The 25,054-nt window shown below is 37.5% G+C and overlaps 2 protein-coding genes across 2 annotated transcripts; one reads left to right on the plus strand and one right to left on the minus strand.

The window, feature by feature from the left end:
- The first annotated feature begins 361 nt into the window (after positions 1-361).
- Positions 362-15,662, plus strand: LOC131781193 (adhesion G-protein coupled receptor D1). Its single transcript, XM_059097835.2, has 22 exons — positions 362-783; positions 867-903; positions 2,541-2,705; positions 3,607-3,774; positions 7,061-7,134; positions 7,489-7,572; positions 8,291-8,462; positions 8,782-8,916; positions 9,455-9,515; positions 9,595-9,709; positions 9,836-9,888; positions 10,242-10,377; positions 10,837-10,940; positions 11,090-11,192; positions 11,772-11,922; positions 12,200-12,266; positions 12,364-12,430; positions 12,516-12,601; positions 12,797-12,923; positions 13,704-13,745; positions 14,184-14,327; positions 15,204-15,662. Exons 1-22 carry the CDS (start codon positions 745-747, stop codon positions 15,219-15,221), a joined length of 2,148 nt encoding a protein of 715 aa, XP_058953818.2. The 5' UTR covers positions 362-744; the 3' UTR covers positions 15,222-15,662.
- Positions 15,663-16,221: 559 nt separating this feature from the next.
- Positions 16,222-17,349, minus strand: LOC131781194 (prolactin-releasing peptide receptor-like). The gene has a single exon (XM_059097837.2). The coding sequence runs from the start codon at positions 17,347-17,349 to the stop codon at positions 16,222-16,224; it is 1,128 nt and encodes a 375-aa protein (XP_058953820.2).
- Between the last annotated feature and the right edge of the window lie 7,705 nt (positions 17,350-25,054).

The raw sequence follows: 25,054 nt of genomic DNA on the forward strand, positions 1-25,054 counted from the left end.
ATGAAACACTGGTTACTTTTTGTCATTATCTAATAAACTTTGAGTATATGTATTCTTACCACAACTTAATTCGATAAAACAATGGAAAACTTCTGAAAAGACGACAGCCACATATTGCAATCTTTCGCTGTTTTAGACTATACTTTGTTTGTTACAATGGTGTAGTTGTCTCTTATCTGAATTCGCCCAGTCATGTCTTTAGTAACGCTTTGATAACAATGCCAACCAAGGGATTGTACAACCAAAAATCAGGGCCTAATATGGGAAAGGCTAAAAAGGGTTTGTGCGAAAGTGTTGAGTGACAAAGCATAAGTTAGTTTCGCCGACTTTGATTACGATTAAACGTTCTAGAAGCTGATAATGACAGTCACGATAACGGCTGATAAACAAAAGGCTTAAAAGCTTTAATTTAAAGTTATTGTTAGATGTAAGAACTTGGTCGAACAGAAGACATGTGGTAATCCGGTATAACTTATTTCCTTATGATGTAAATTTCTCTAATGTAAGCCGACTCGACATTTGCTGATTGTGGTCAAATCAGCCCAACAGCTTTCAGACAGACAGAAAGCGGTTTCAGTTTCCGCACACTGTTGTGACCACAGGTTGTTTATAACATCTCGAGTTTCCCAGGAGCATTGCCAACATTATCCTCAAGAATTTGAGTCAGGGGAAGTGTATGCCTTTTCGAAAAACGCCGGTGTACTTGCTTCATTGTGAGCTACTCCGAAGCTTTTCCCTACAGCTATGTCGAAACTGAGTGGCACTGTTTTATTTCTAATTGAGGTGAGTAAGGAACTTGAGTTTCGCCAGCTTATGAGTATAGCTTGCGACTGAATCCTTACGTGTTGATTGTTATCGCTTTTAAGGTTTTCATTCTTTATGGAAATGGGAAGAACACAGTAGGTAGGTCAAACCCAATTTAATTTGCAATTCAGGCAGTAATGTTAAAGTGTTGCACTTGTTCTTCACCTTCTCCTGAGAAGTTGTTGGCCAGGACTACACAAGAGGTCGGCACAAAGGGCACTGCTGATGATATAATTACATGTAGTATCCTAGTTGACTCTCTTCGGTTTCCATTCTATGTCGGTGGTCTACTGACTGATGCTTTCCGTGACAATACGCACTGTACAGTGAAATACCATTATCCTCGATATTTTTATCTGAAAGAATCACACGGATAATTATGAAAATTGATTTTGGTAGAAATGTTTTTAATAATTGGTGATCGTTCCTGTGAAGTACGTACTCGTGCTGCGCGCTGTGTTTTTATTAGGAGTGCTTATCGCTTTGGAGGTGACGAGCGACTGCATATTGAGCTCTGTAGTCCTTCCTGTTCCTCAGCTGTAGTTTTCCTCTAAGCGAGTAGTTTTAAATATCTATCATCTTCTCCCCTCAAGACCTTATTTCCTTACATTTTGGAATATTTGAAGCAAAAGCAAATAAAATAATCTTTCCTTTTGCTCTATCAATGACGGCCGACCAAATGTTATACAGCACGCATGGTGTTTATCATTTTGAGCAAGAGCTAGTAGGCTTTTTAGAAAGCACTTCATTCTATATTTAGTCCTAAATTGGCTGTTAATATTTTTCATAAGTTGCTAGCGAGTAGGTTCTCATCACCGCTGCGGAACGAGAGGTTAAAAACGAGAGACTCGAACCGGCTAGCGAGGAGGGCGAACTAGAGTTAGGGGTTTGGCGGCTCGAAACGCGTGTGCTGAGTTGCTTATGTGCGTGTGTCACTGCGCCAGTGAGAGTGCTTTAAGCGAATAATTTTATTGCGACTGTTCAATATAGGTGATTGTTGTTGATACAATTGTTATTGTTTTGAGGTTTATTTACGGCAACGTAGCGATTTTCATCGATCCACTGCCCTCAAATCAGGAAAGCTAAAATACCGGAAATTTTTCAAGGTTTGGCACCAGGAATAGAAAAGGGATACTCATTTCCTCTGCTGGTCCCCCGAGATTCTTGTGGTAATCTAGAGAGAAAGCGCTGGGTGACGAGGTCTAATAACGGCTTTGAATGAGGCTACTTCTTTGCTACTTTTCTTGTATGAAGATAATGAAGATTAGTAGATACCCTTTCGGTACCATACGTATTAAACATAATCTCTTGTCGCGATCACCACGCGGATGATGGTAAGGATTAGATTTTCTATCACACTCCACAAGCAATTCGTAAAAGTCAAACACTTCACTGAAGTAATGATTTCAAAATAAGTTTCCCCCAAAGAGATGTGTAAGGTAGGTAAGGAAAAACAGGGTTAGTTGCTTACATTTCTTGTGCATTATGGAAAAATAATAAAAAAACAGACTAGTTTCTGTAAACCAAGAAAACATAACAAAGAAAGAAGAGAGAACTTAAACCTTTCACTCTCAGGATTTGCTATTGGATCAATTAATAATCCCCTTATTAATGTTTTTCTTTATTCTCATCACTTGTCTTACTTGATATTGTAAGGAGAAATTCTATCTTCGTCGGTTACAGGAGTTAAAAAGTTAAACGTCGTAAAATTTTCGTGTTACATAATTTTTTTGCAGACAGCTTCACGTGCTCAATCACAGGCCAATTCCCCGATCCAAATGACTGTGCAAAGTTTTATGACTGTCAATTACCTGGCAGTGAGGCGTATTTAATGCCATGCCCATCGCGTAGCCCTATTTACAATCCAGTGAATAACAGATGCATGAATATTACAAATAGAGGTAAGTTCTTTGTTTATTTACTAATTATTTTATATTTTTCAAACACTCTATTAAACATTATTCTTAACTGTCCATACTTTGTACTATTGAATTTTACTTAGTGCGCTTAAGGTGGATTGGGTGAATTAGAAAGTCTAGGAGACGGTTGGCATTAATTGTATTACGGTTTGTTAAGTTAGTAATAGCAAACTGACGAAAAATCTTTGCCAAGCTCGATTAAAGACAGACTATCTGATCCAAATTCAATTATAATCGAATGAGAGACAAAAGGATGCCAATTTTAAATAATATAAATTTTAAATAATGGTTATGAAGGATTTCTATAGCGCCATATCCATTTAGCCCATGGCGCTTTATAACACTTTGCGAGGGATTTTGGCCGGACTGCATTGAGCAGTTTGCAATTTTTTTAAAGAATTTTTGTAGATGCCCTCAATTTCAGAATCAAGGGCAGACCACAACACCGGAGCTAAGTTCCCTACTTTTTGCGATCAGTGCGCGGGTTCATTAACGTTGGTCTAGCTAACCAGTACAGAGAAGAGGCAGGAGACGTGGCCTATGGCTTATCGTCCTTATTCGAGAAGTCTAGAATGTCTAACCATTTGCAGATGTCACAGCAAAGGCGCGCATTCTCTTCAGTTATTTCAAGACCCTGAGTGTTGGTCCAGGCTAGATCTTGAACCCTCGACCTCCCCCACAGCTGGCGCTCTACAACATGAGCTAACCAGGCGGCGGTTTTTTACCAATCGTTGAGAGGTTTACACTTGATTTTAGCCGTCGTGGGCATGAATTCTCCTCTTTTATATATGGTGTACAGCATCGAGGTTACAGAAATGATCTTACGTATCAGTGAGAAATAAAGATCGTTTGTTTCGAAGATAACAATGGACCTTTTTTTCAGCTCAAATCGCTTCACTTTGTCGCAGTTCAATCACTCCTACTCCTAGGATATCCACGAGCGTCAGGAGCCCGAAGCCGAGTGGAATTTTACCTTCCCCGTCAATCAATGTTACCCACAGCCGATATACAACGACACCACGACAATTAGTGACTACATCTTCATTTTCAGGTAAAGAATATCCCTTATATCATCGATGAGCTTTGAAAGGTATCTTTAAAACAAGTTTGTTTTATATGACGTCTCCTAACAAACAATCATCAGAATATCAATTTGAATTTACAATTAATTTATTAGAATGATCTATTGTAGCAATTTTAAGCAGTCACTAGGGTCCTGTGTTCCGCAAAATATCGTGCTTTTTTTCCAGACAAAGTGAAATGTTGGCTTCAAAGCAGCACTATTTAGGCAAATAAAAAGGAAATTTCTCCTATGTAATAAAAGCAAAATGCTTCAGTTTTCACGGATTAAGAAAATGTGTTGCTTCAAAAGATCAACATTTTGTATAATTCAACGGAAAGTTAAACGTAAGTGCATTTTACTCATATAAATATTCAATTTTTTACCGCGTTGGTTGTTAAATCTGGTCAAAGTGCACATAGTGCTCCGCACGTTTAAGAATGGAGTCTTTGATTTTAACCCTTAATACGTTTAAGCGGTTTTTTCATTTTTATTTGACATGGTATCAAGAACTGTAATGCAGAAATTCTGCATGGTGTGGCGTGTAATGCTGCAGAAATTCTGCAAGGTACGACGTTAAATGCTGCAGAAATTCTGCAAAGTTCGATGACCCAAGCGTGCAAAAATTCTGCACGCCTTGACTTCCAGTGCTGCAGAAATTCTGCATAGTATGGCGTCCAATGATGCAGAAATTCTACACGCCTTGACGTCCAGTTTTGCAGAAATTCTGCACGCCTTGACTTCCAGTGCTGCAGAAATTCTGCACGCCTTGACGTCCAGTGCTGCAGGAATTCTGCACACCTTAACGTCCAGTGCTGCAGAAATTCTGCACGGTATGACGTCCGCAGCAGCAGAAATTCTGCAGGCAATGAAATCCTGAGTTAAAGAAATTTTATGTGTTGCAAGGTCAATGCTGCAGAAATTCTGAATCGTTTCTTTTCCATTCTCAAAAAAAGACAAATTGTAGAGGGCCCACGCATACCAACAGTTTCGATCAGCTTTCTTTTTATGCTTTTTCTACTTTTCAGTGATCTTAGTTGAAATAACAATACTGTGCATGGTGATGTCTTTTGAATGACAGGATAAACTTGTGAAAATAACTCCACGGTTGGAAACTAAAGGCTATTAACAGAGGCCCGTACCCGCTTTATTAAACAGAACTATTCATAAATCAGGCTTTTAATCAAATGCCAAAAGGTAAGTTGTTGAAAGGAAATTAATTTTCTTTTCCCTGCAAGAAAATAAAATCGTGTAATTGAATTTTTGTACACATTCAGGTTGAGCTCCCAACACATTTAAGATTCTTTTAAAAGTTTGTTTTCAAATTGTTTAAAATTTCGTTTAATCAAAGAAAAGGTGGAAGTAATCCTGTTAAGTTAATTCCGCCGTTGTTTTCAATGCAGAATCCAACCAAAACCAGAAGGCGTCCTCACAATGGCTTTGTAGAGTGGGTCTTCAGTACATTATCCCTTTCACTGGTTTGTGACCTATTAGGCAACATTGCACACAAGCGGCCCAAGTTCCAGCTGTGAGATGATCATCTTGCGCAATAACAGTCATGGCGGAATTATAAGAGTTTGTCTGGGAATATTTACGACCGCTTTAAGGAATTAAAAAATACGTCAAATTCTCAAAAAAAATACCTCACCTTACTTCCACAGCGTTTTGCTTGTTATCTGACCGCTTACTTTGATGAAAAGAACGCATTTTAGCGAGTTGTCCATTTGGAGGTTTTCAACGTACATAAGAAAAACCAAGTACGTTGAAAACCTCGAAATAGACAACTCGCTAAAATGCGTTCTTTTCATCAAAGTAAGCGGTCAGATAACAAGCAAAACGCTGTGGAAGTAAGGTGAGGTATTTTTTTTGAGAATTTGATGTATTTTTTTATTCCTTAGAGCGGTCGTAAATATTCCCACATAAACTCTTATAATTCCGCCATGACTGTTATTGCGCAAGATGATCATCTCCCAGCTGGAGCTTGGGCCGCCTATGCATTGCACGGTTTGATTTTTCTTATTCTGGAAACAGTTGCAGCTGACAGAGAGAGGGGATTGTTTTTCCTAGAGGCTTATTTTTTCCCTCTAATTGAGATACACAAGTAGCATTATTACCTACTGTAAACATTGGTGGAGATATTAATTAAAGTTTGTGATACTGTTAATTTAGTTTTCCTCTGAACAGTGAACGGTTTAAGGTTTTCATTAGAGGGTCGAGCATCAATTCCCATGTGGTCTATTGCAAGACAATGCAAGATTTAAATGATATATTTGCTCTCTATTTATCACATATACAAATCTTTTAAAATAGGTCAGAGGACTGAAATCGGGACTAGTTAATATAATTTGGCTGGAGAAGATTGCTTATTTGCTGTATAACAAACTTCAATGTTATCAAATTAATGATACTTTTCACTCAGTTTTTGTATCTGATCATAAAATAAAGTGATATGACTTAAATTGTTATTGTATTGCTTACTTTTTTAACATTTTAATATTCGAATTTTATCGTGTGGCATTAAGCCATGTGTTATTTTAGGTACATAATTCCTGTTGAAAGTTAATTGACAGAATATTCGTGGCATCTGTTGACTGGTTGGAGAAAGACTATTATATTCCTGTATCTATGAGTGAATTTCTGCAACATCTAGTGAATGAGAGGATGCAGAATTTCTGCAACATCCAGTGTATGAGTGGTCACAGTGTTTCTGTGACATTCAGTGTATGAGTGCTCGCAGAATTTCTGCGACACCTGGTGAATGAGTGGTTGCAGAATTTCTGCAACACCCAGCGTCAGTAGTGTATGAGTGGTTGCAGAATTTCTGCGACACTCAGTGCATGAGAGGTTGCAGGATTTCTGCAACATTCGGTGACTGACTGTTGGCAGATTAGATGGATTACCTCTGCATATTTTCATGATTGTCCCTTAACACGTAGTTTCTTACGGGCACGCTAAATATTGCAGAGGAAATGTAAATTTTCAATTTATTTTAAATTTTGTCCGCTAGATTTGATTATTTTTAAGTGATTACCAAAACTTGCCGGGGAAAATCATTAATTTATCCAAAAATGTGCTATTTTGGAAAACACAAAATAGTTTGTAAAGCGTTTATTATTTATTTTTATCGGCTAGATTCTCTTTTTGTTGATTCCAACCTAAAAAATTTTCGTAACCCTCAGCAAAAGTTCAACAAACTAACTCAAAGGAAGGAAAGATAACAAGGAAATACCAAGTCTAAATGTCACATTAAAACTTTACTGCATTTTCTCTTCTTTAGATCCAAAAAATTCTCACCCAACCGTTGAACCAATAAAAACGAAACATTGTGGATCGGTGGCCTTGGAGGAAATGGTAGGTAACGATTCCAAAAATTTAACAATCAACACAGATAGTTTATAAATTGGACTTTTGGATATGATACTGGAACAGTTTCGAAATTCTGAGTTGAAACTTTTAGAAAGACGCCTGATAGCCACGGAACAGATATTTCCATCTCATGATCAAAAGTCCTCTGTTGCCTTTTTACTAGTGGGGGGAGGGTACCGATCGCAACTGTTCGCTGGGAAATCTTTGACCCGAGATATTAAGTTTGCTCCATTTGATTTAATCAACTGTCAAGGTGCATAATTGCTGGGGAATAAAGTCTTCCATGTCCTGTTGTAAATATGAAAACCAGCACATAAACTGAATATTGTTTTCCCAAAGTTTAAGTGTTTCGAGAACGAAGCTGGACAGCTCAAGGAAAGCATGGCGAGAAATAAAACTGCTTCGATACTAGATATTTTACAGGTGTGTTACATTACATTATTCTTTGACACAAAACGCGACACAAAACTCTAGTTTATCCCAGCAACTCTTGCTATTAAAACCTTTATAATCGGTTCAGCCGAATTTCTCTCTTGAATAAGACTGAAGTGTTAGTATATGTAATTGCATGGGCCTGAGGGCAATTAAGGATAAATTTCACTTGTATTTTCAAAGTTTTCCCAAAATTACCCGTGTCGCGAAGCGACGAGGTCAATTTTGGGAAAACTTTGAAAATGCAAGTGAAATTAATCCTTAATTGCCCGAGGATTCATGCGATTTCTTCTTTATCACATAAAGGGCAAAGTTTTTTTAAGGGAATTGCATTAGCGCACGAATTCTGCGCGTTGAAGCCTTTTCAATGCCGCCACAAATGTCAAAACATACGTAACTGATCAATAGATTCAATGAACATTTTTTTCTCAAAATACAGTTAACAACATTACACAACTTCATTCAGTAAAATTGCAATCAATGAATCATTGCCGCAAACAGCAAAAAGGTTCAATCAGCATTAAGTAATCATGCCCTATTGATTACCAAAAGCCAATCTCGATTTAACGTTTCCTCATCCTCAACTTCCCTTCTTTTGGTTGGCAGCTTTGATTACTTTGACAACGCTAAATCGAAGCGGTTCATATTTGATTGACTTATGTGTGCAAATTACATCCGGCAACACGCTATTGCATTTCATTCCGTTTAGACAACGGCTGAGGATGCCGACGACGTGCTTGGGAGCTTGACTTTTCCAAGGAACGGTTCTTCTTATCTTAACGCTTTTAAGATCGTATCAATTTTAGAAGACCTGTGGAAGGAGGCCCAAAAACGTCTGGCGAATAGCAGCGAAATCATACGAATATTTACCAAGAGTTTTTGTAAGTAACCAAGCTCGTCGTAATTTATTTAAATATTTCTCCCTTTTCGATGTTTCGGGTAACAAGGAGATTGAAATGCATGGAAAGATAAGAAATAAGATGAAAATTATATTAGAATCAGTTAATATTTGATAAATCAAAATGCTAGGGTGGCAAGATGTTTTACTAAAATTTGACGTTGGTCGTGACTTCATGTGCGTATAAGTAAATGATATAAAAATTTTGGCGATAAAATATGATAAACATAGCTGTGGGAAAGAGAAATAAATAGTTATCGCATTCTTGATGACAAATTAATACGATTCTTGTTATAATTCAGTGTTTGAAAGTGCGAACATCAACGGGGAATACAGATTTCCACAAGAATCTCTTCTGTATCTTCAAAAGCAGATGCATTGGGATGAACTCACTGACCAGATACAATTACCCAGGAAACTGCTTTCTGAAGGCAAATGTAGGTGCCAACTGTATCTGTATGACATTAAACCCTTAAACCTTAAGATCAGTAAGCCTTTTCTCCATACGGTTCTCTATACATTTCTTAAGGTCCTGACAAAGAGAATTTGTTTAACAATCAAGAACTTATTTGTTTGGTGATCATTTCCTTTAATCTTGTGACTTTAATGTATGATTCAGGGATGATATTGTAAGGAGAAATTATATGTTAGTTACTCTTTGGGGGCAAAGGGTTAACAGTTGAAGTTGTAGGTGTGTCTCCGTTTTGCAATAGAGCGCTTTTACTCGGCTCTTCATTATCGAACCAACCGCATTATAGGCACACATGCACTGACTAAAGGATAGACACCGTGAAAATAAATTTACAGAAATGTCCAGAGATTTTAAAGTGAATAATCTCTGGGCATTTCTGATTCCACTCTGCGTTCCTCAGTTACTTCCTATTTTTTTATCTGTTTAATTAGCAAGACTGGGAAAATTTTGGGGTTACAGCACACTAGAAAATAGATAACATACAGTCACTGCCAATTCTTTAGATCCGTGTCGTTCTGTTGGTGCTCTGTATTCAAGACTACATGCCATTGTGCCAGTACGATTGTAAGTATTTAGTCGTTTGCCAGCATTTGAGATATATGTTAATTATATTTTAACGTACGTTTTGCTGTGATTGTTTTAGGAGCGACACCAATGAAACTCTAAGGCTGAATAGCCACGTGATATCCATGTCGCTATGTATGCCGGTAAAGCACAAGTACCAAAGGAATATTCTCATCATACTGAAACATCTTAAGGTAAATTAGACATGTGATATATTCGCCTGAAATTCAGCGCATGCTGTCGGATGCTTACGAAGAAGTTTAGAAACTCTAGTCTATCTCTATATTTGGCGGTCGACAGTAAAATTTTCTTCTTTTCAGGCTCTTGACGAAAATGAGTATACATATTGCGCTTTCTGGAATTTTTCAAAACAGTAAGTGTTGCACAGATTCTAAAGCTGATTGCTTAGAGTATTAGGACCATTAGGACTTTATTGGTCGCTTGAATCATAATAGCAGCTTACTTAAAAAAAAAAAAATTGATTGTTTTGGTACTGATGCCCGGTGCCATCTACACGCACACCTTTTTTTCCAACCGGTTAAGTGCTCGTCCTAATTTCCAAAACGTAACAGGACAAAGTGATGAGTAATTTCTTGCAAGTTGTGCAAATTTAATCACAGGATTCGCCCAGCAGTCACGCTGAGTTCCGTCATTACGCCATTTTGTATTGAAACTTTTGAACCGAATTTTCAAAATCCTTACCGTGTTGTTTCAAATTTACACCAGCACGATTCAAGGGAGAGGAGCTTGGTCACGTGACGGTTGTCACGTGGTTACAGAGAGGTCCAACAGGACACACACTGTGTGCGCCTGTGGTCATCTCACCAACTTTGCTGTTCTTATGGGATCTGGAGAGTATTCGGTAGGTGTCTAAACGTACAACTGGAAACTCATCCTTGTTCTTTCAAGAATTAGCTTGAGTTGAATATTTTGTTTCATCGCGCAACTGGCCTAACATATGGTGAAGGGTGCTAAGTGGTAATCATGTAATGGGGTTAGAGGAAGTGGCCCCCGTTCCCTCTCCCCTTCTCTTCCCTCTCCTCCTCCCTCTCCCCCCCGGAAAAAATAGATTAAAGCAAAAGTTAAATAACGTTCAACAGAGCCCTTTACAGTGGCTTATGCATCCAGGACTTGATTTTCAGATCCCCTCCCCTACTTTACTGAATATCGCTCCGCCGTCATTGATAGATATGTAACATCCACCTCATGCCACAAAATCGGAATTTTCAATGTTGTTTACATGTACTCTGCAAGATCTTAGTCGATCCTTGACTGATTTATCAAACTGACCCAGTTTAGATTTACTTGTTTATTCTCCCAGGTGCCAAAAGCTGACAAATTTGCTTTGGGTATCATTACATACGTTGGTTGCATTTTATCCTTATTTGGAGCTGTTGGTGCTATTACGTCGTTTGCTGTTTTCACGTAAGTTTAAAGTTCAACCAAAATCAGGCTTGGACAAATTAGGTAAACTAAACAGCTAGACCGAAATTTTTTAGCTTGGATTTTGTGCAAAACCTTGAAATTTTAATGAGAAGAGACCTGTTCCCTAACTTTTTTTTTTTTGCTTGCAGTCAGCTGAACACAGACCGTCACATCATTCATGGGAACTTGCTGGTGTCCATTGCCATTTCCCAAACCATATTTTTGTTTGGAATAGAGCAGACAGAAAACGAGGTTTGTAAAATATTTACGGAACCTTTAAACCGCTTTCTATCTACTGATTTCACGTACTGACAGTGGTTTTCACTTAATGAAACAAAATCTAAGAGCGAAATATTTAGTCAATGCGTGATCTCAATTTAGCCGGGTCACAGTTGATACGAAACGAATCAAAAACTCAGAAAATCGCGAAGACTTTTTGAAGAGTGAAAGGAAGAGAAAGGAGAAAAGAGAAGGGGAAAAACTAAAATCACTGAAATAGTTTTCAAGGATGGAATCTTAACAAAGAACTTCGTTATCGAATAAGGGGTAGATCATCATTAATCGTCTGCGGGCGGTTGGAGTATCTTGGTTGTGTCACGATGAAATTTATCTGTTATCCCCATGAGGCTTTGCAATACTCCTATGATTCCCATCACTGGCAGCTACTCCCCTCTTTGTACTCTGTTGGAGACGACTGATCCCCTCCTCACCCCCCTGAAAACCTAGTGATTCCTCCCCCCTAAATCCTTCCCCCAGATGATTACTAATGACTGATTGCGAGGTACAGGAAGGGACCTCGTAATGTCGTCTCTCTTTTATTCACACCTTTAGTTACAGTGTAAATTCACGGCGATCATGCTTCATTATTTCTACTTGGTATCATTCGGTTGGATGCTTTGCGAGGGACTTCATCTTTACACCATGGTGGTGAAGGTCTTCAACTTATCTTCTAAAATTTATCACTACATTGTGTTAGCTTGGGGTGAGTAATGTAAATTTGGGGTTGAGAGTCTATCGTAAATTTAGTGTTTCGCTGATGTTCATCCCAAGGACAAATGTCAGAAATCTTCGCGTGACAACCCAAGAGGCAATAAAACTATGCTTGTATGTCAAGATAATTTGATTTTATCAGCTGTGTCGATAGTGTCGTCTGATCTTTTGGTCTGGCTCATTCGAATTCCCTTACGTCTCCATTGGTCTGTGATTTCAACATTATCTAATCTACTTTCTCTGGCTAAAAATTTGTTTTCTTTCAAAAGGGATTCCAGCTTTGCTTGTTCTCGTAACAGCTGCTTGTATGTACTCCGACTATGGCACAAAAACAAGGTATAAACGAGTTCAAAAAAATTGTGGCAGAGTTCATTATTTTCTCAGCGGTATGTTGCCTGTCACAACTGAAGATGAGCTCTTTCTATTTCTTCAGTTGCTGGATTTCGCCCGAAAGAAACACTTTGTTGGCGTTTATCATTCCTGTAGCTGTTACCACTTTGGTAAGGTTTTAGCCACGGTACAATGATTATTTTCTCAGAAAAAAATCTCTTCTCTCAATTAATGTTTTGAATTGTTTTCCTTTAGGCGAACATTGTGATCTTGGGTTTGGTTTTGCATGAGATTTGTCGCCTTCACACGACGGGACGAACTTGCATGAGCGATGTCGTTCGGTAAAGTCATTAGATTTCAGTTCTGTTTCATTGATTATCTCGAAAGGCTTTCGTGCCTGTCATAATTACAGATGAACCTGATTTACATGATCAAAAACAGGACAATATCAAGAAAACAGCCTTTAACAGATACTAGTTTGATTACAAGGCCACCGACTTTGCTGCATGACAGAAACATTTCATTTCAATTTTCAGATCTACTCTCAAGTCATTAGTGGTACTTTTTCCTCTTCTTGGAGTTACTTGGTTATTTGGACTGCTGGTGTTTGCTACTCATAGTGTTGCATTCCAGTATCTATTCGCTCTGTCTAATACCATGCAGGTAATCTTTTTTTCTTTTCAAAACTTATAACGATCAGATCTTACAAGGAGTACATGGTTTTTACGAAAACAGCATAGAAACACTACCGAGGCAACAGCTGTAACAATAAAAAACACATCCATGTACTTTGCCTTACCTGCGAAAGCACACACGTAGTTTTGAATCGCGCACATGTAAAGCATGCGTATAGATTGAACGGCGTGCGCGTAAAACGCGCGTGAATACCGCGCAAAATGGCGAATTTACGATCATAATACTTCGCGCATTTAGTCTGTAACTGTTTTATATTGTGTATAATGTCTCGTTTTTAACACAATCGGTGACAGAAAAGCAATAGGTACAAGTAACAATTTTTTCTGGGTTTTTCGGAAAATGTTCAGACTGAGTTCGAGAGAGAACCGGTCTTACCTTTCCACTCTCTGTCAAATCGTAAATAACTACCATGTCCCTTCTGCTTCAGGACTTCGTTTGTGCCCAGACGAGCGCAGTCCAGTATGACCTTTAATCTCATCCTTCTTTTGTATCGAATCTCTCCCCTTGCCATTTTAAACATAACGGCCACTACGTAGGCAACTTTTAACATGCAGTAGTTGCTCTTCCGTTTCTGAATATTACATAACGGAAATTTTACGCGTGCAAATGTCATTGTTTTAAGCGTCCTCTGGGTAACCTCAGACAAAGGAAACTTTGAAACCAGATTTGCATTTGCTTGACCGGAAGCCCGCGCTTTGCTAGAATACGGAGTGGTAATGCACATATAATCTGTTCTGTCTTTTGCAGGGCTTTTTCATTTTTCTCCTTCACTCTTTGTTTAATTCGGAGGTATGTAATACCGTTTCAACCAAATCTACATTTAGGAATATAAACTGATTTTGTTGTGATCACATTTCGGATCATCATAATTTTTTCATCAAGGTTTTGAACCACTATTCTTCTTCTTGCCAAGAAATTCTGTTCATTTCTCTGATTATCAGTTATATTTAATATAACTTGGAAAAATATTCTTCGACTATAAACAATAAGGAGATAAACGTTTCCCGATTCACCAGATGGTCATTAACAAACGAGTGGACGCCAAAGAAGCAATTTCAGGGGACAGTTTTAGTTATTTTTGAAACCCTTAACTTTAGATGAGTTCTCCAAAGATAACGTTACGTGGATTGCATGTGTGTGCAAATCAAGGTAAAAACAGTTATTTCTGAGCTAATAAACAGACTTGACAATAAAACGTTATACGAAGAACATTTGTCTTTGTTTTAGATTCGGAAGAACTTCAAACGTAAGAAAGAGACGTGGAAGGCAATAAAAGCCATCCGCTTTATCCGTAAACGACTATCGGGTTCCTCAGTTGTAACACCTTTAGGACGTCAGAGCTCCCTCTCAGAGAAAGCTTCTACATTCAAGGTGAGTAACGCGAAGAAACACTGGTTGAACTCATCGCTTATTAATCAAGCCCTGCAACTTTCCTTGTCGAGTTTTTCTTGACAAAAGAATTCCTTGATGCAAGGACTTTCTTTTCCAATATTAGACATACTAGTTTCTAAACAGAGAGACTTAATCAAATTTCCCAATATTGCTTCTGCTCATATTTTGTTGGCACAAAGAAACCACTTTGCTCAAGACAGACCACTGTATTTGTCCTTGGTCGATTTTGACGAAGGTAGTTGTCCATAAAAGAAGTGGCCCACAAAATATTATCTCGTTAAGCTTGATCCGGATGAATTGAATTTTTTTAAAGGCTGCAGAAGAGGACATTTTGTCTAACCACTTTTTTGCTCGTGGTGGAACCAGGAGTTAAAACATTATTGTTTGGGGGGATCTAAAACTCCCCTGGCCCTCCTCTTACCCCGTCGCTTATGGTTTCATACGAATCAAAGGAAGTCTTGCTCGACAACTGCCGCTGACAAGTTTTTTTTTTGTGAAGTAAACATCAAACATGCAGTTCACAAGTGTACCTTCTTTCCCGAAATTTCTTAATTGCGTAAAATGACTTGACTTGTCCTATTTCGTCGTTCAGAGACTCAGAAGAACAAGCTCAAAAGTTCAAGAGTTGAGGATGTTTGGTCGGTCAACGCAGCTTCCATCACAGCACACGTTATAACAGCATGAATGAAAGTCATTTGACTCAGAAAGGAACACCACCACTTACATATGTTTTCTTTACCTGCCCTTATGCGTTTCCTCTTAGAAGATTTCTCCCACTGTTCTCTCACTATTCTTAGTTGAGTGTTAAAGGCACATCCTCACCCAAAGTTAACAGCACCTTCCCTTTTTTTTCAGCCTTCTTCAGCTGAGTGATAACATGCCATAATGACACCCATATTCACAACTGATGTACACGCCCATTGTGACATCAAGGTGTGCTCACTGATGCTTACATTGGCCATGAGGTGATAAAGAGTACCAAGAGAGGAATGCCATAGATGTGTTCTTTGGAGGGAGTGCAACTGCATCGAAAATATGTCCACTTCGAATACTTACAGAAAGTTTCAAAACCGGTTTTCTGAAAGTCACAATTGACGGGAGGTACATTTTAGACAATCAGTGATTCGTAGTAAAGGGAGACCCTCGTAGGACTTCCGGAATCAAATAAGCAGTATTTAGTCTAAAGGTTACTGACAAGGTTCATGATATAGCTTGGTAGTGTGTGTAAAGAAATGGAGAAAAGAGTTGTCATAATGAATACTTTTAAGATACTTTTTAACCCTAAGCATCATGGATGCTTCTTGTACTCAGTTTTCTTGTGACGCATAGTTAAAACATCAGTTTATAGTGTATATCTAAAACTGAGCAGTTTTATCCTACATAAGTGAGTATATGTCTAATCAATTTTTTTTACATAGTAACAAAATCTATTCTAGTTATGTAGTATTTGCATATCCTGATATCAAAAAATGTTATGGTTAATTGATGTAAAGACTACCCCACCAGCAAGGTAGCGCTTTACCTTACAGAAATCAAGAAATATGAATTCTGAACATATACATATATATGGTCAACCCAAAGCCAGCTTTTTAGCTACGAATTTCATGCAAGCCTTTTCTAATGCAGGTACTACTAAAGAAAAATTTTAAATGTTTTAATCATGGTAGGTCAATAGATTGTGACCCAATTACCTTCAGTTTTTATGCAGATGTAGTAGATAAAATTTAAATCTGGGATTACTTAACGAACAAAATCTGAGCTCTGCCAACTAAGCTTTGAAGAAAGAAACCATAGCACTGATACGATGAACGGAGAATCTGTGATATATCATGGCTCTCAATTTATCAAGCAGAGTTTACGAACCAAATCAAAGTCAAATGGCGTTTATAGCGATGAATGAATCGCGTTTTGTTCTGTTGGCTCTGCGAACCGTATCTGGATCAGTATACAGCGTTGGTAGGGAAAAAGTTTGTTGTCTGAACTGTTCCAAAACGTTGGTTTTTCTGCTGCTGAGATGCTGGAATATTCCTTTCGTCTCCATTCGTAAATTCTCGCCAAAGTAAATGAACAACCAGGGATGGATTGCAGCATTAGCATGCGCCAGCCAGTACATCATTACTAGGGTACCGAAGGGAATCATGTTGTAAATATCAGTGTAAAAATATTCCATGATGTGGGCGATATGAACGGGAAGCCAGCAAATGGCGAAAACGACAACAGCTGTGACCAGCATCTTAATAACCGCACGGTGTCTTCTTGTTCGCTTGATATGCACCTGCAATGTGGCATTTCCCGGTGGCTTGTGTGTCCAGAGGAACTTGGCTATCAGTGAGTAAAGGACTGATATAACGAGGAGCGGAACAGCATAGGTGATGACTACTCTGACAATGATTTCAGCTCGATAAAGAGTATCCGAAAGTTCAGGCTCCATATTGTGCCACTGCCCGTGGCATTCAGCGGCTTCCCCCTCCACCTCGTATACTGTGTACTTGTAAAGCTCCTCACTAAATATCAAGCCTGCGAATATCCACACGGCAACGATGGACTTTTTCACTGACCTGTGCGATAGTGGCGCTCTCTTCCTCTTCCAAATGGCGCACACAATAGCCAGATATCGATCAATAGCAATGATGGCAAGGCTCCAGATTGAAACACAGATGGAAACCGGCAACATATACACTGTCAACTTGCACAGGATCGTACCTATTACGCCTGATATCCATCGGTTTTCACACAAGATGACTGGCACCGTGAGGGCAGAGGCTGTTGTCACATTCAAGAGATCAGCTACAGCAGTGTTTACCAAAAGCCAGTTGAAAGGGTTGCGACGGATGCTCACACGCGTGCGCACAATGTGGATGACGAGCGAATTTCCCAGGAATGAAAACAGGAAGATGATCGCGTATGCACTAGTAGTGACAATCTTTGTGACGTCATCGATGTCTGTCATTTCGAAATCCTCCTCGTCAAAGACGGTTGGTTCAGAGGAGTTATTCATCATCGTCACTGTAATCTCAGAAGCTTGAAAAAGATATACACCATAATCAGCGATAATTTCAAAAGCAAACAAATTGAAAATTTCCTCTATCAGTTTTCAATGAAATGACGACGATCCCGACATTATTGATAATGGTTCGATAGTAAAGCATGACCGAGCTGAGTTATTTGAGGAACCTATTTTCGTCTCGCAGAATTGAAATGAATTGAGAGTCTGTTTCATGTGGCACATATTTGTATTTAAGGGGAATTCTATTGGCTACAGAATTTATTGCTTATGGAAAATCAAACAATCAAAACTCTTTGCAGGTGTTCAGTTAAATATTGGTTTCGTGTGAACGTTTAAAGACGCGTATTCTGGCGTCTTTATTTTTGACGGGCCAGTCGACCGGGGTGCTTATGATAAAACGTCTTAGGATGGCTACCAGTTGTGCACGGTGTCGTTTTTCTTCCCTTGCTTATCTATGTGTCATTTTCCGTCGCCGCTGAGGTGGGCTCTTGAGCAGGGCGAAATGTCACAAACTAAGCACAATTTTGACTGCAGGATTTCCTTAGCATTATCACAATCAAAGTATAATAAACGCGTAATAGTATCAGTGATTGACTGAAAAATATTCTTCCTGAAACCAGATTTAAATTAACAAACAAACGTGCTTAGGGCTGAATAATGTGATCCATTGTGTGTTAATGGAAGTGAAAAAAGTGATCACTTAACACTATGTATTTTTACTCTATTATGAATCGCAAATTTCATTGCGAAAAATACAACATTATAGAACTGAAATGGAAGAAAATAAAAAACTACGACAAAGTAAGTCCAGTCTCAAAATCGTTTTAAGATTTGGCCAGCCGAGAGGTGATCTGTTCTTCATTACGTTAGCCACCAAACAAATAAAAGATATCAACCAACTGCGCATTGGTAGCACCTTATTCTCTGTAGAGCACATTACCTTTCTTTTGAGTTCACTCCCGTTCCGCTTGCTAAAATTGCTCCCTCTAGTTTATCCGATTATTTATCACTCACGACTTGAAATAGAGAATCTCACTTTCGTAAGAGGAAGTTAAAGACAAAGAAGAAGACAAATGAATGACACGTTACTCTCGCTTGGTAAGATTAATATTGACAGACTGGACGCAAATGCATTTTTCGTATATCACGTACATCCGAGAAAAAAATTCATGAATGCAAATTTGTTGTTCAATTTCCGTGAGAATGATTGATTCGAGTAAATATTTTATCTTTCAAGTTCATGGTGGTAATGCGGAAGGAAAGAAGAGTTGGAAAAAAGAAAAAAATCATATGTGCACATCTTTTCAAACATCTTTTCCAAACACATTTTAAAGGAACAATACTTTGAATGATCAGAAATAAATAGCATTGTCAATAAAGAACTGGAGGTTCAAAATATTCTAGATCAAGAGAAGTTTGTTTAACTAAGAACCTTGTGCATATGAAAATCTGAGGATTTGCATGCTTTTTGAAGGAAAAAAGTGAATTTCCTTTAAATTGAAAAGTGTATAACTCATCCATTTTGAGTCAAGGATTCAAACATATTTTACGAATTCGAGAAAATTGCAACTAACCGAAAAAATCTGTAAAAGCATAGAAGAAATATCGTCGCTCTCGTCTCCCGAAAAAGGAAATTTTTAGGCGTAACCATACTCATGGAAATAATCTTTCCAGATGCAGTTTTCAAGTAGATCACGTAAACAGGCGAATATAGTTACGGAACTCTGAAAAATCTCTCGGCAATTCTCATAACTTTATCAAGATTGAAATATCCTTGCTTAATTTGTGAAATATCAGGTGGCTCTTTTAATCCGCTGGATCATACTGAAAGCCTGAAGAAAGGTCACTAATACCTCTTCCTGTACCTAGTGCATTTGCCTAAGGAAGAAGTATAGATTTATTTTAGTTTTCTACCTATGATGTTAATTACGGAATAAAATTCGATCTTTCCAGATTAAATCTCATTTAAAAGCGGAACTGTCCGGCAAGAAGCCGTAAAATCAAAGTTTATCACAGGCCTTTACTCAGAGGGCTAAACTAACCTTTCCCTTTTCAACGGACTTCCTCTCCGTGAAAAGGTAATTTTCCCTTTGGGAAGCATGATGTGCTTTTTTTAAAATGAGGCCTCAGGAAATTAAATAATTTCTGAAAAGTCTATTTCCTGGTATGGTAAGCAAAACAATGAATTTCTGTTACTTTTCCGGATAACATCCTGAGCGAGAACTTTTGTGAAATTAAAAAATCAAGAGAATGAGCATTAAAGGCATTCTGATTTTTAGAAAAATTATGTTACAATTGTCGTCTCAGATACCTGATTGATTTCTATTTGAAAAATGCAAGCTTGTATTTTATTGCATTGAAGTAGCCCCTGAGGCTGCGACATAATATTCTAAACACCGTAAACATTGATTGTGGTGATTCTATCGAAATTTTAGGAAAGTTCCTTTGCTTTTTCAATTCACATCCAAGAGAACTAAACATCTCATAATTCGGTTTATTTCGTACTTACTGAGATTTACATTGTGAAGTGTTATCGTTCGTGTCTCGGATTGGAAGAACGATGTATTTTCACCGTCGTTTGCTTCCAATCTTTAAAATGTGTCGGTCAGTAAGTAAAAAATCTCAGTTTCTTTCAAATAAAAACATCAGACCATGGAAAGTGCTTGAAGGATTTTTGTTCACTCATTGCAAGGCATCAAAAAAACCCCTTCGTTTTTGCTGCTCTCACTCGTTGGTTTTTTTTTTTTTTTTTTTTATGCATTGCAACTCGTGAAATGCGTCGAGTTTTCATGGGATAATCTTTGTTTTATCAACTGAGTTGATAAAATAAATTGGCCACCGTGAAGAGTTGAAACTAAAAAAAGCTCTGTTCAAAAGCTAAAGAAGAGCTTTGGTAAAAAGTTTTTAAACTCTTTAGGGTGGCCAATTCAGATTATCAACTCAGTTGATGAAACATAATTTTCTTATTGTATCACCGATTGACGCAACACCGCAGTTCTTTAGAAACTCACTCCCTTTAGGCATATTCTAGCCTGCGTAAATATGAAACAGAGTCTGTCTTGCTTTCCGAGAAAATGCTGATCAGATTACTTTGGTAATTTTAACACGAGATCTTTATGATTTCGTGAGAGTTTTAAAGTTGAAGCATCTGCTGAATCGAGTAATTTTAGATGTCTATGGCTTTTTCTCGATCGCTAAGATTAATTTCCGGAGCTATGAATATGTATTTTGCACAGTTTTTCTGGCGGTTTACTTCCATTGGTCAATAAGAAGAGTTTTCACCCGAAGGAAGTCTTTCAACTTCCTGATAGCTTGAAATAGCTCGAAGCCTTTAGTTAATGTTTCACGGTTCATCCAGTTGTCTCATAACCAAATTATTCTACGTAACAAGAATCATTTTCTACTGTTTAGGATCGAGTGCGACAAACTTAGTTGATTTCTAATCGCAACGGTGTGCCGAGCTTTATTTTTTTACTACGTTATAATCTCAGTATCAGTTACATCATAGCAATAATGAAGTCGAACGACACGACAACTACAAAGTGAAAAATCATCAAATTGCAAGACAACTTACATCCCTGGGGGAAAATATTGATTGCCAACAAGTCATTCTCTTCGCCCATATGTTCATTACAGTTAAAACTAAGAATTGCAAACCGCGATAAGCGATCTCCGAAGTAAATATTTTTGAAATATTTTTTATTTGTGAAAATACTGAATCAACTACTTTGCTCTAACCAAAGGTTATAAACAGCTGTGTGCATATCCTGTTTTTGTTTCTTGTATGTTCCTGTCAATACGGCACTACGAATGAACAGCTATCAAAGGCTGATAAACAGGAACGATTTTTATTCGGAGGCAGAAAACTGAAGTCTACGAGCTGTGTCATGCAGGAGTTAGTGCGGAATATTAGACAATTTTCTGGCGTTGTTACTCACTTCTGTTTCAAAGCAGAGTTCTGATTGTGTAAAATAAAATTTTCAGAATAACAAGGTGGCGCAAATGACAAAAACAGTTATTTCACAGCGCTATTGTTTTAAATCACTCCACACCAATTTCGACGACACCCCTATATTTAAAGCTCAACTACTTCTCGATTTTTTTCTGCTTTTTTCCATTGCGGTTCTGTCAAGTGACTGAGATTCTTGGCAAAACTCTTTCCATTTTAATAAAAACCGTTGACATTTTTTGTAGATGATATGAAAATGTCACAATTTTCCCCTTTGTTGGAGGAGTGTGTGCAATTTTCTCGAATTCGTAAAATATGTTTGAATCCTTGACTCAAGCTATTAACAAAGACTTTATGTTTCTCACCACCACTAAGTCTATACATCGAGAGACCAGTAAATACGATTTCAAATGTTTTCAGATGAAAAAAACAACAAAATCGCTGAGGAAGAAGAATAGAAGAATTTAGACAGAATAAAATAAATTAAAAAATGAAAAAAAAATGAAGGCGATCCAAAGACAACAAAGCTACGGATGCTCAGAGGACGTCAGCGCAGCGAGACCTTGAGCAAGGCCCACGAGTACACAAGGAGGACATTTTCACTGAGGGAACTTTGAACGTAAATCACTTCTGATGTATATTTTATCGAATACATTCTGTTCCGTGGTATTAAAAGTATAATCTCGAAGTAGAAGAAAACTGGTTCTTAACCACTTTCTCTGGTTTCACTTGTAGAAGTGATGTTGACTTGCGCAAGCAACGTGAGTAGTTTTGAATGATTGCGACATACATCATGGTTGCGATGATAACTTTGCGTATGAGGCGCCCCTGAAGTTGCTTGTAATTTCAATTTTTTAACAGGAAGCTAAATGAAAAGTCATGAAATCAAGAAATAGATAATCATTTTAATCATAATTTCATAATGAAGGAAAACCAGCACGCCGTTTTCTCTTTAATATTTTTTTCCACACTGTGATCGATAATGGCTCAATGACGCGATCGTCAGATGCATTAGTATATGAATGCAAATGAACTACATCTGCAGAAATATAATTTTTCTCGGGACTCTTAGACAAACTCACTTTAAATAAACTTGTACAAATTAGTCATCGATTTCCGGTATAATCGATCTAGTGTTTTCAATTTCGAACCAGAAAAAAAATAAGGACGCAAATTAAGAAATAAACTGTGTTTATTTTAGTTAACTGGTAATAATATTGTACTATTGACTCAAATCGCTTTCCTAGCAAACTAAGTTGATTCATTTATTCAGCTGCCTCACGTTTCTCTTTCTATATGAGGTTTAAATAGAAAAAAAAAAAAAAAAAAAAAAAAAAAAAAGACGCGGCTCCCAGTAACACTTGAATAAGTTGATACATATTTATTACTGAAACTATCCACTGAGAGTTCTTTAGAGAAATATGAATTGTTGATTTTCATTGTTTAGATACCCTATTGGTTCTGCTGCGGTTATCTGAGCCATCGAAAAAAACATCAAAATTAAACATGTCAAACACAGCCACTCTTTCAGTATTATTGCATGTGTTATTAAGTTGAAAAGCAACTGCCGTTAGTGGCAAAAAAATTCTCATTTCTGCAGTAAGTGAAACTATTAATGCAATTTACAATTAATTAACATTCATTTTAACTTGCATGGCAACTAGCAATGATAAAAAAAAAAACAGTATTCATCGGAAGGTGGTTTGTCGAAATGTCTCTTTCGTATTTGAGCCTAATCTTGACTTACCAGTAAAAAAACGCCAGCTGGCAGTTAGCTAACATTATTCACAAATACTTATCTTTGGCCAGAGTAAGTCTATTCATGCGGTCATCGATGCAAGTTTTAATCCGTGGTCGTATTATGGAATTTAAATGTTGAAGTTTTCTCGTGAATATAGTGTTACTCGGTCACGTATAGCTTCGACCATACTGTGGTAAAGGCGTGAACAGTTTTTCATGCACATGTAAGGCTAACTTGTTAACTCTACGTATTTCTCGGTCATGCAAAAAGAAAATACCTGCTCTAACAGCAACCTAGTTTGACTAGAAACAAAGAAAACTGGCACCTTTTCAAATGTTAATTGTTGCTTATTACACTCAAGCAATAATGAGAATGCGCAGGGAGAGAAATAAATTGACTAGTATCGGTGTTAACAGTAAAAAATGAAAAAAAAAATCTGAACTGTTTCAGAAATATAAAGTGAAAATACAAACTTGCTTACCCTTCAAAGCCAAATTTCTTTTCCCAAGCTTTAGTTTCGAACAACCCAGGCGCGTGTGTCAAGAGCTCTATTGAAATTATAATACCTCCTCGACAATTTTCTTTTAACTCTGCTTTTTCTTTTACAAGCGAGCGGCAAACGGATCTGATATCGGAGTGAAAGAAGAGACAGAATAAGTGATCGAAGAGAATAAAAGGTTGGAAAGAAAGTAGCACTTCCGTGACATACCGTTTGGGTGATATTTCGGTGTATTTTTAGACTCCAGAAAATGCTTATTGAGACGAGACTAGTAAAACCTACCTTGAGAATGGTGATTCAGCGTGTTTTCAAGGCCCATCGGAGACAAACAAAGAAATACAAAAACATGCTTCTTCAGTTTCATTTCAGGTGTCCTATCAGCTTCACTATCATGCAAGCAGAATTTAAATGCATCAAAAGATACGCATTTCTTAACATATTTACTTAAGGATCACGCTCAAGCAATTTTGATAGGCTATGATGCGAAAAGCACTTTGGGCTACGTTCCAATTTCAAATTACACATTATCGGATGAGAATTTTAATTAAGGAAGCTTAATACAAACGCGGATTGAGCGAGTAAGATAAATACCGGGTCTGGTCGGTGCAAAATTCCAGTAATAGGCACCGTGGGATGTAATCAGTGAACAGCAATCTTCTTTCCGTTTTTTATTGAGACTAGAAAATTAAGGGACCCTCTGTAAACAATTTCTTATAACAAATTGAGTGATTCACAACTTGAGTGAATTTTCAAAGACACAGCCCGAAGTACTGAGCTATATCAAGTGGCAAGAACTTCAATTCGTTTCACTCCTCAATACTCTTCACATCCTCGTTCCTTCTTTTGTTTTTCCCCCGCCTCTCTGGTGTCTTATCTAATTTTAAAAATATTATTTCAGCTTTTAATTCATATACTCATCTATCATCATAAGGTGCTCTTTCCGGAGCACCTACACAAATGTTCATTAGTAGGAAGAACTATTTGCATCAATATCGACTCACTTCTGACTATTTATCACTCTAAGCAAAGTGAAGCATATACAACTGTGATCTTTGTAATAACAGAAGGCTTGAACTACGATTCCAAGTTAAAGACACTGTTTAATCGCGTCAAGTTTTTTTTTTAGGTTTCTTATTTCTTTCTTTGTTTATGGCTTTAAATCATGAAAAAATTGTAGTTCTGTTCGGCTTACAATACCATTTAAAGGTAAATAAATATTTTTCTGGAATAACGTACACGAAGAGACGTTTTAATTATAAAGTATTCGTGATGGCCAAAGAGAGAAAACCGATAAGAGTTCGAGATAACCGCAATTTTAATTACATAATAATTAGTTAGGAACAGTTTTGAAATGAATATGTTTTGTTGACAGTTTATGAGAACATTAAGGCAGGAATTTATCAAGAAGAGAGAAAGATCTCAGTTACAAAGATCGTAGCAAAAGATTGGGTTCACCTCAACCTGGATCCAAGTAAAATTAATACTCCATTAACACTTTTACTCCCAGCAT

This window comes from Pocillopora verrucosa, chromosome 1, assembly GCF_036669915.1.
Source record: "Pocillopora verrucosa isolate sample1 chromosome 1, ASM3666991v2, whole genome shotgun sequence".
Taxonomy (NCBI): Eukaryota; Metazoa; Cnidaria; class Anthozoa; order Scleractinia; family Pocilloporidae; genus Pocillopora; species Pocillopora verrucosa.